General features: G+C 44.3%; 2 protein-coding genes across 4 annotated transcripts; one reads left to right on the forward strand and one right to left on the reverse strand.

Annotated features, from left to right (window-relative positions):
• Positions 1–14: 14 nt before the first annotated feature.
• Positions 15–6,119, forward strand: slc22a2 (solute carrier family 22 member 2). Of its 3 annotated transcripts, none has more exons than XR_003742353.1 (12): positions 15–1,378; positions 2,258–2,361; positions 2,467–2,621; positions 3,522–3,690; positions 4,019–4,133; positions 4,213–4,313; positions 4,389–4,603; positions 4,698–4,806; positions 4,888–5,000; positions 5,138–5,237; positions 5,323–5,874; positions 5,961–6,119. XR_003742353.1 is itself a non-coding variant. In XM_028953334.1 (12 exons), the coding sequence occupies exons 1-11, from the start codon at positions 1,010–1,012 to the stop codon at positions 5,414–5,416; spliced, it is 1,644 nt and encodes a 547-aa protein (XP_028809167.1). In that variant the 5' UTR covers positions 15–1,009; the 3' UTR covers positions 5,417–5,424; positions 5,691–6,119. The 3 variants fall into 3 exon arrangements, 2 of the variants coding, with proteins under 2 accessions (XP_028809167.1, XP_028809166.1); XM_028953334.1 differs by having other exon boundaries at positions 5,323–5,424; positions 5,691–6,119; XM_028953333.1 differs by having other exon boundaries at positions 5,323–6,119.
• LOC114763659 (plasminogen-like) lies at positions 5,761–9,864 on the reverse strand. The gene is made up of 12 exons (XM_028953425.1): positions 9,726–9,864; positions 9,447–9,567; positions 9,208–9,326; positions 8,909–9,068; positions 8,688–8,800; positions 8,433–8,589; positions 8,160–8,344; positions 7,941–8,089; positions 7,761–7,854; positions 6,824–6,898; positions 5,965–6,028; positions 5,761–5,821 (listed from the first exon to the last, which is right to left on the reverse strand). Exons 1-12 carry the CDS (start codon positions 9,862–9,864, stop codon positions 5,761–5,763), a joined length of 1,437 nt encoding a protein of 478 aa, XP_028809258.1.
• Positions 9,865–10,576: the final 712 nt, after the last annotated feature.

Here is a 10,576-nt window from a genome sequence, read left to right on the forward strand (position 1 = left end):
AATTTAGTTGTTTAATTGCACGTAAACTCGTAAGACCTTGTCGCACCACCTGTTGGTCAGGAACTGTCCCCGTACACCAGCGCCAACATGGCTGCATGTGGTGGCGTTTTGTCCGAGGCGTAAGCAGTCAAAACTTTCTATTTTAACCACGGTAAGTAAAAAAAATGAAAGAGCCGGACAGACGTCACGGCAGCGCCGAACTACACTGCAGTACAACATAGTTGCCATGTTCGCTTATTAAAAACGCCCCCCCGCCCCTGTTTTTTCGCTTATAGAAATTCGGATAGCCGCGGATGTTTAGGGCTGGGTCTATGTGCAGTGACGCCTTGTTCCCAGACTGCAGACCCTCCATTACGCGTCTTCTACCGCAGCAGGATCTCCTGCGCCCCGGGTTGCCATGTCCGTCAATAATAAGCGACTTTGCATTTGTTATGTAAAAGTTTTATTCTGCAGCCTGACAGTCTGTTCACAATTAGGCGCAATCTAGGGGCCATGTTTTAAACTATTTAAATTGTGCCCGAGAGAGAGAGAGAGAGAGAGAGATGAAGTCGAAACTTTCTGGATCTAAGATTTGTTTATACAGTTAGCTTTGTGATAATCAGATGTTTAAGAAACAATCAGTTTTTACTTAGACGCTCATAGTTTGATCTCACTTTTACTTATCAAATCTTATGTACATTTATGGATTGTATATTGGCTTGATAACATACACATCTGACTTGAACAGTGTACTTTAGGTACATTTTTTCATAAGCAGTCCCATTACTTTTTTAACACATGCGGGTCTTGCCGTATTTTGCAACTGTTGCTTAGTCGTCTCGTCACCTGGCAACCCCGCTGAACGGCAACAGAACGACTTTCTCGGCGTTGTTTTAAACGATTTAATTTGTGCCCGAGAGAGGCCGCGTTGGGGTTGATCTTCACCGACACCATTAATGAGTAACGCGCGGCTTTAACCGAGATCCAGGGTCGGTCTGCCCGCCAGTGCAACGATCCTGGACGCCCGGCCATGAGCACCTTCGACGACATCCTGGAGGAGGCCGGGACGTTCGGCCGCTACCAGAAGCGCATCTTCGCGCTGCTGTGCCTGGCCGCCATGCCCTGGTCCGGCGTGTACGTGGGCATCGTGTTCCAGGGCTTCACCCCGGACCACTGGTGCCGCCACCCCGCGGTCGAACGCGTGCGGGAGGGCTGCGGCTGGCGCCCGCGGGACACGCGCGCCCTCGCGCCGCCCGGCGACAGCCGGTGCCGCGGGTACGAGCGCTGGAACGGGACGCGCCTGACGTGCGACGGCGCCAACCTGACCGGGGACCCCACTGTCCCCTGCAGCCACGGCTGGGTGTACGACTACGAGGGACGGCGCTCGTTTGTCACAGAGGTGCGACGCCGCCCCGCTCGCCTGTCTGCGCAGCGGCGCGTTGCTTTTCACGCGTCCACGTTAGTAGGCGTGAAAGTGGCCAGTGCGTGTTTGGGGTCGCAGAGGTGCATTAGAAAAAGGTCAGATGTTACGGGATAAAGAAGTGCAATAAAAAAAAACTTTATGTTACAGGCCAAAAGTTTGGACACACCTTCTCATTCAAATGTGTTCTCTTTATTTTCATGACCATTTACATTAGTAGATTCTCACTGAAGGCATCAAAACTATGAATGAACACATGTGGAGTTATGTACTTAAAAAAGGTGAAATAACTGAAAACATGTTTTATATTCTAGTTACATTCTGAGCTTCAAGAGGTCGTCACCTGAAATGGTTCTCCAACAGTCTTGAAGGAGTTCCCAGAGGTGTTTAGCACTTGTTGGCCCCTTTGCCTTCACTCTGCGGTCCAGCTCACCCCAAACCATCTGGATTGGGTTCAGGTCCGGTGACTGTGGAGGTCAGGTCTCCACTTTTTGTTAAGTACATAACTCCACATGTGTTCATTCATAGTTTTGATGCCTTCAGTGAGAATCTATTCAAACTTTTGGCCTGTACTGTATATAGTGAAAAAAGGTACTTAGTTTTTCGTAACTTAATTACTTAAATGTAGTTAGTCCAGAAATCTATTACAATTGTGGTAAATAAAAAAAAAATCACAATAAAGGACTAAGAATGAATTTATTTGGTTAGATCTTGGTTGGAGCTTAAGGGTTGGTAATGAAATAACCAAAATAAAGGACCTTTTTAAAGGCATGCAGTTTTTTTTAGATACGTTATGCCGTGACAGCATGACAGAAGTCCGTGTGTCGCTGGGACTGACCACATTTCTGCCGGTTACAGTTTGACCTGGTGTGTGCAGATGCCTGGTTAGTGGACATGTACCAGGCGACCCTCAATGTTGGCTTCTTGGGAGGCAGTTTTGCATCTGGATATCTGGCGGACAGGCAAGGCTGCTCTGGTTAATGGTTATATTGACTGGAAAATTATTATTTACTCTCATGAATACATTGAATATCCATTTCACCCACATGCCCATTTTCTCTTTCTAGATTTGGCCGCAAGCTTGTTTTCTTGTTGTGCAACCTTCTGGCCATCATTTCTGGGGTGCTAGTGGCAGTAGCTCCGAACTACATTGCCGTACTGGTTTTCCGGATCCTTTATGGCTTTGGTGTGAAGGGTCAGTGGGTGGCTGGCTTTGTGTTGAGTAAGAAAGTCACTTTTATTTCTCATTGCTCATTAGGAACACAATTACAACAATTTCTTGTTATTACATGTATATTACTTATCATCTCAGAATTTGTCAACAAAGGGACAGCTTAAGGTGGACCTTTAAAGAAAGAAAATATCACTGCAGTAAATGCAGTTCCAGGGTCAAGGTTCAAGGTTTCTTTATTGCTATATGTATGGAGGAACACTGAAGTGCTTGTGCAAGACCCCGCCGGGTACTAAAAAAGAATAGGATATAGTAGGAGAGGAAATTACATGTACAGCATAAATATGTATTTCACAAGTGCACTCAAATGGAAACATGTCGTATTTCCAGGCCAAAAGTTCATTCAATGTGTTTTCTTTATTTTCATGACCATTTACGTTGGTAGATTCTCACTGAAGGCATGAAAACTATGAATGAACACATGTGGAGTTATGTACTTAACAAAAAAAGGTGAAATAACTGAAAACATGTTTTATATTCTAGTTTCTTTGCTCTGATTACTGCTTTGCACACTCTTGGCATTCTCTCGATGAGCTTCAAGAGGTCGTCACCTGAAATGCTTTTCTAACAGTCTTGAAGGAGTTCCCAGAGGTGTTTAGCACTTGTTGTCCCCTTTACCTTCACTCTGCGGTCCAGCTCACCCCAAACCATCTCGACTGGGTTCAGGTCCGGTGTCTGTGGAGGCCAGGTCTCCACTTTTTGTTAAGTACATAACTCCACATGTGTTCATTCATAGTTTTGATGCCTTCAGTGAGAATCTACCAACGTAAATGGTCATGAAGATAAAGAAAACACACTGAATGAGAAGGTATGTTTATTAACAATCATAAAAATGAGTGCTGATCATGCTTGTTCAGTGTGTAAGGTTTCCTGATTTGCTGCTTTTAACAGTAACAGAACTGGTGGGAGTGGAGCACCGCAAGACTGTGGGAATCATCTTCCAGTTTTTCTTCAGCGTGGGCCTGATGTTTCTGCCCCTCGTTGCCTACCTCATTACTGACTGGCGATGGATACAAGTGGCCATCACTGCCCCTTACATACTATTCATGTCCTACTACTGGTCAGACCGCTTTCTTTTCTTATTTATTCAGTAATTAAGCTGAGAAGCGATTCAGCCGACAGTTTAAGGTTCTCCTAAACGGTTACACATAGTACAAGCACCATTTCCTATAAAAAAAATAACCTGGACCTCAGACATCAGTGGACTGCAAACAGTCTCCCATGAACCACTGCGCTTTACTTCATAGGAAACCATATGAATGGCTACAGACAGCGCACAAATGAAAATATTAATGGACAGAATATTGTAATATATTTGGGAACATCTTGCTTGCCGTACAATTGATGGGGTTTGGGTATGTAGAACAAACGCAGAACACGTTTTTCAGGCTTATTCCTGAGTCTCCACGATGGCTGCTGTCCCAGAACTATTCCAAAAAGGCAGCAGAGGTGACAAAAGCGATAGCAAAGGAAAACAAGAAAACCCTCACCAAGAACATTGAGGTTTGTCCAAATCTCATTCATTCCCTCACGTGAGGAACATTTGAATGGTGTGAACTTGCAATTCCTGCACATCTTACAGAGTCTGAAAGATGAAAGGGTGGACAGCGCAAAGGCTTCCTTAATGGACCTGGTCAGGACACCAAAAATGAGGAAGCACACGTTCATCCTGTCATTTAGCTGGTGAGCCCGCCGCCATAAAACCGCGGAAGACCCGGCAGAACCTTTTCATTCTCCGGGATCTGTGCCGCCCTCCAGGTTCACGTGCGCCGTGGTCTACGCAGGCCTCATCATGATTCTGGGGATTCAAGGAGGGAACGTCTACATGGACTTTGTCGTCACCGGGCTGGTGGAGTTCCCAGCTGCCTTCTTCATCCTCGTGACGATCGAACGCGTTGGCCGCCGATGGCCGTACGCGGTTGCGAACGTCGGCTCTGGCTTAGCCTGCCTCATTGCAGTCTTCGTACCGGACGGTGAGTTTGAGCAGCGCGTGATGAGCGGCTGCGTTGCAGTAGCGTGACAAATCGGCGGTTCGATGAGCCGTGCCTTCTCTCACTCTCTGACAAGACATGCACTGGTTTAAAATCGCGGTGGCTTGCGTGGGAAGGCTGGGCATCACCATGGCGTTCGAGATGGTGACGTTTGTGAATGCAGAACTCTACCCCACCTTTGTCAGGTGAGCGTTTCATCTCATTAGCGGCCACGCCCTGAAAACACTGCATTAGGACTTTGTTGGACTCTTGTTTCTTTTCACCAGAAACCTGGGTGTGGCCGTGTGCTCGACGCTTTCCGACGTCGGCGGGATTTTTGCACCCTTCCTGCTCTACAGGCTCGCAGTGATCTGGATGGCGCTGCCAATCATCATTTTTGGTGTGTGTTGATGAAAGTCACCTAGTTTGCCTAGTAAAGGAAATGCCAGAGCGCAGCATAGTATTGAGATTTGTAAGCGTGGCCACTAGGCGACAAATAACGATTGATTACATTGACATTCCGTTTGTCGTTCACAGGGTTTCTGGCAATTATTGCTGGAGGACTGGTCTTGCTGTTGCCTGAGACTAAGGGCATGCCACTACCAGAGACCATCGATGACATTGAGCACCCAGACAGGTAGTAAATCGCTCCACGTTTCGCTAAATAGCACCGCTGCAGCTTTTCTGAACAGTGAACTTGTGAGACCCTCTTCGCGTTTCAGGAATAAAGAAGATCCCATAGCAGGTCCGCAGCAGATCAACCTTCTGCCTTCGGTGCCATCCATCCGAGAAGATGGAGAAAACGGACCTTGCTGAAAACAGCGGCACGTGTTTTTATTTTACGATGAAGTACTGTAATGCACGTTTTTTTGCATTTTGCATTAATGCATTGTTTCAAAACCCAAAGGAAGTTTAGGAGTTGCAGGAACGTGTATGTCCTGGTAGACTGTATTTGACATGTGATGATGTATGAAATCTTATTTATTACCCTCTTGAATAAGTAGTGGCATCACAGTTACTAAAAGATCAAACATGCTGTTTACAGTTGATTTGAAGTGATTAATTATTCTGCATTTCTCTTTCAATCCAGTCAACAAACCTAGACACCCGGGTATACAGCCCAGGTTTGATTGCCTGAGCACAACTGAGCCCCCACAATGTCACACCCTGAAGGACAAAACTGTGCTGAGAGTAGCATACCAGGGGTCCTCCGGCGTCCCCCTGAGACAGAGAAACAGAACAGCGCTTACTGTGAGGAACTCTGCTGTCTTTTGGTGGGTGACACACCCATTTCTAGCACCCCTACCTGGCAGATGTCAGTTCCCACACACATCTCATGATCTCTCACCCTCCCGTTCAGATACCCAGGCTCGTTGCAGATCATATTTTCGAGGACTGTGAGCTTAGTCTCCTTCAGAAGTCCATCTCCTTTAAAAGTCCACAATCATATATACCAAAAATTGTGATAAACCATTAAACAAATAGAAATGATTGGATAATATACTTTTTCATATCTCCATGTTTCATATCTTCAATGTTTTTTTTGTCATAATGAGGAACATGGTGTTCTCAGGACATCTTCAAAAGTATGAAAAGGATCTATTTGAGGGCTTATATTTTCAAACTTACAATATTATTATGACTTGATGTGCATTTTGCCATAATTATTATGTGAACTATCATACCATGTGTTTCACCCCATCCAGTCACATGGCACTCTGTAGAGGCTGGCACAATGGAGTCTTTCTTGGGCAAGCATGCAAAATTTACCTTATCGTTGATAATCGCAGGGCTGAAATCATAGAAGATTCATTGAACATTCTGACTTTGTCCAAATTTGTAAATGATGCTTACATTTAATTTGCAATGTTAGAACATTGCTTGACTCCATTATGTTAAGCAAACTGTACAGTTTCAATAGATCAAAATCCAGTGAAAAGATGATTAAATAGGATCCTACGTGTCTAACTTGAGTAGAGCAATGTCCTTGCCGGTTGGTTCAAGAAACAGCATTTGAACGCCACGCTCTTGCCTGGATTCTTCAGTTGCCCTTAAGGAATGTATTCCCAAGCTCACTTTGTAAGAGTTTGGCTGTGAAGAGCTGAGTGAGAACCACACAACACAGAACTACATGTTGACCTGTTCAGTAAAATGAAGGGAACTTGATAATATCAATTCTACTGATTTAAGCTTATAGCTGTCAATAGCTGCTAAATTGCTGACCTCTGTAGACAATAAGCAGCAGTGAGGACCCATTGGGGGGCAATGAGAGCTCCTCCACACACATGCACACCAGTGCTGCAGTCAGGAATGGATACATGGGTTAGAATGTATCATGTTGCGGGTCCTACAAGAACTGTTGTTGGTGATATAATATCACTGGTCTTACTTGGTCCTCAGACTTATTTGCCAGGGCCAGGCATGCGCCTTGGAAACACAACCTCCAAAAATCCAGAGTGGACATGGTTTGGATACAGCCTGGGTCTGTCCACACTTCTGGTTTGCTGATATACAATTCATGCCATAATTTGTTAGTACGGTACAAATTAAGTTGAGATAAAGGTTTCAAACAACATAAAGATGAACCTTTTGCCTTCAGTGCCATCTAACCAAAAAGATGGAGAAAACTGACCTTGCTGGAAACAGTGGCACTTTTTTTTTTATTTACAATGGAGTACTGTAATGTATGGTGACTGCATTTTTCCCCTTATATATACATGTCATATGCAAACTCCTGTGTTTGATCTCCTAACCTCAACTTTTGTCATCGTTCTTTCAATTTGCAAATCTTAACTGGGACTTAGCTAGCAAACACAGTGCCACTCAGATCTTCTGAATCGCAAGTAGGAACCCAGTAAAAGCTCACAAGGAGATAAATAATTTACTGTGAACGTTTTTTAAAAAGTGATACAAATCTATATTATCTCCTAATGTTGGCCTGTGTGCTACTGAGGTGCCACTGAGCAAAGCACCGTCCCCACACACTGCTCCCTGGGCACCTGTCATGGCTGCCCACTGCTCACTCAGGGTGATGCAAAGGACACATTTTGTTGTGTCACCCTGTGCCATGCAGCTGTGTTTCACAATGACAATCGCTTCATTTTCACTTGTAAACAATAACAAATAACATAATTTCTGTTTGTGATGTGTGTCTACTTACTGCAAACTGGAACCGGGCAATAGTCCCATTTCTTATTTACATCAGTGGTGTAACACCATGGACCATTAATATCTTTATCAGGGTTTCTGCATTGCTAATTGTTTAGAATAAAGCACAGTCAGAAAATTGGCACATTACAGTGTCCATCACATGCATATTTAGATTATTTTTCCCACCCACATTTCCTTCCAGGCCTTTGGCTGGGTGTGTTTCAGGGGTAAAACTCCCATGATGGTGGGGTATCATTGATGCCCAAGCTTGGCAGGTGACCCCTTTCACAGTCTTGGATACAGAGCCCCTATAATCAGCCCCATTTCCGACCTTACAGTCTTAACACAAAAAGTTATACTGAGGTTTTTTTTGTAATATTGTATCATCAAAAAATATATATATACAAACCTAGATCGGCTGTGGAAGGTTCAGAAGCAGTGGGCTCAGCATGCATCACTGTTTCTGTAGGCTTCACCGTGCCAGTGTAGCATTTTTCCACCTTGCAGTACTCCCAGCGCTTTGAGGGGTCTTCAGTGTAACACCATGGGGAACGGTCACCATCTGGGTTCCTGCACAGGTTATCCCTAAGGTCTCTGAAGGATGCACAGCCAAACGGAATCATGATTGGCTGCCTATCATAGGTTAAACATATGTTGAATATACATTTATCTGCATGGTTACGCTTGTGGGTAGTTCTGAGGAGTCTTGTTGTGATTGTGAGGAAGCACGGAAGACCAGGACTGGCACTTCCTCCCACTGATGGTCTCTGATGTGGCACCGCGGTAGGAGCTTCCATTGTCCTCGTAGCAGTCGCCAGCTTGCTGAATGACTGTGTCTTCTAAGAGACAAATATCTGAGTTAGGATGAGTTCTCACACAGTTTAGCCTGTTAAATTAATTCATTACACAGTCATTTTATTGGTTGGTGTTGACTGACCAGGTGAACACAAAGGAACATGGCAATATTCCCATCGAGTGTTGGGGTCGATGGTGTAGCACCAGGGTTTTTTCTCATTGTTAGGATTTCTGCAGTAGTTTGATTCAAGACCTCTGCAGATTACATCAGATGAAAACACAGAACTACATCTCTCTGGCATCCATCGAACTACAGTACTTAAGTGCTTACTTAAACCCACAAAAAAGGAATCAAAACCTTACTTGCATGGGTAGTTGTCTGGAATTTGTCCATGTTTGTGAGGGGTTTGAGTTGACCATCTTTGACAGGTTTTTCCAGAAGTTGTCACTGCAACTGTCCCCCTGTAGGAGCTGCCATCATCCTTGCACGTCAGCTCAGTTGGAGCTGATGGCGGCTCGGAAGCTGCAAGGGTGAGAATGGCAGAGAAAGCGTATTGCAGATGAGATGGCATCATGCAAGAGCAACTGGACATACTGGGCATATACTGAGTATCCGTACAGGCAGAGGGTGAAAGGAGGTAAGGAAAGAAGGCAACTCTTACTGCAGCAGGGAATGTTGCAGAATTCCCAGCGTTTTTTATGGTCAGTGGTGAAGCACCAGGGCCTGGGATCCCCATCAGGATTCCTGCAGTAGTTCTCTTCAAGGCGTTTATCAGGAATCCTGTAATTTAAAGATTACACACCAATCCCAGACATAATTATGAACTAGACCATGCTAATGCCAATCCCCCAACAATGGATGTTGTCAGGGTTTGAAGACTAGTGAGATGGTTACATTTACGCAGTGGGAAAGTAACCATGGTCGTGCGGTGTTTGGGAATCCCAATGTTGGCAGGTGAGCCCTGACTCTGTTTGTGAGATCTTTCCCTGGAAGTCCTCTCCATTGCACTGCATACATTCATCTGAGGTACAAAATATGGTCTTTTAGCTTACAGAAAGGAAATTCAAAGCTGAGAAGGTTGTTTCAAATATCCAAATGAGTAGTAAGTCAAGTCAAGGTCAGTGCACACTATAAAGTAAAGTAAAGTGAAGTGATTGTCACATATGATACCTATGGTACCTGTGCAGATGTGGACTTGACAGGATTCCCATCTTTTTTCTGGGTCTGTGGTGTAGCACCAGGGCCCTGAAGCGTCACCGTCTGGATTCCTACAGAAGTTCTTCTCCAGGTCTGCTTTAGGATATTTCTCGGGGGTCATGCTGAAACACATTACGTTTCATATGGTTTTGTTTTCCTGCTAAGTGGAACTGTAGTGTTTGATCGAGAATGTAGTGAAACAGGAATCATACTTAGGTACATGAGGAACTTTAGCATTCCATTGCTGACATGTCCTTCCTGTCTTGGTTTTGGTTTTAGTTCCTCTGTAATTGGTGCCGATACCATCCACACATTCCTTTAAATACACTGAAAGTAGTAATATAACGTTTATTTAAATTACTTATTTTTTATTGCGTGAGAGATCTGAATTAATTTCAGGAATGCAGGTATTATATATATTTTTTTTACGTTTGCTAACTTACATTTTTTCTCAAATAGTGCTGATCTCATTCCATGCAACACCAGCTCAACTTTTGAGTTTGCTGGTATAGTCAGACAGTCTTTGTCCTTTTCTACATGTATAAATGACCTATAACATTGTAGAAGAACAAGGAAATGAAATGTGAATTGAAATATGAGTTATGTCCATAACATGAATGCCTTCGGGTTGTACCTGCAGGTGAAGGCTGACTCTGCGTCACATTTGTCTGCACATTCAGCAGCCGTTTTCACGGTGTAAGTCCTTTTAGCTAATGTGAGAATCCAGGCCCCATCTGTCTTTACATACTCGTCTAGAACATCCGACTGTGCTACCGGAACTTTAGAAATTACAAACGGAAGACCCTATACTTTAGTTGAAAATTAACAATCAG

The sequence above is a fragment of the Denticeps clupeoides genome, chromosome 14 (genome assembly GCF_900700375.1).
Source record: "Denticeps clupeoides chromosome 14, fDenClu1.1, whole genome shotgun sequence".
NCBI lineage: Eukaryota > Metazoa > Chordata > Actinopteri > Clupeiformes > Denticipitidae > Denticeps > Denticeps clupeoides.

Coding starts and splice junctions, on each gene's coding strand:
- LOC114763659 (XM_028953425.1), bottom strand. CDS start 9,864: ATGACCCCCGAGAAATATCCTAAAGCAGACCTGGAGAAGAACTTCTGT. Junction 9,327..9,446: donor CATGGTTACTTTCCCACTGC/GTAAATGTAACC, acceptor TTTAAATTACAG/GATTCCTGATAAACGCCTTG. Junction 8,590..8,687: donor TGTTCCTTTGTGTTCACCTG/GTCAGTCAACAC, acceptor TTTGTCTCTTAG/AAGACACAGTCATTCAGCAA.
- slc22a2 (XM_028953333.1), top strand. CDS start 1,010: ATGAGCACCTTCGACGACATCCTGGAGGAGGCCGGGACGTTCGGCCGC. Junction 4,604..4,697: donor TGCAGTCTTCGTACCGGACG/GTGAGTTTGAGC, acceptor CTCTCTGACAAG/ACATGCACTGGTTTAAAATC. Junction 5,001..5,137: donor GCTGCCAATCATCATTTTTG/GTGTGTGTTGAT, acceptor TGTCGTTCACAG/GGTTTCTGGCAATTATTGCT.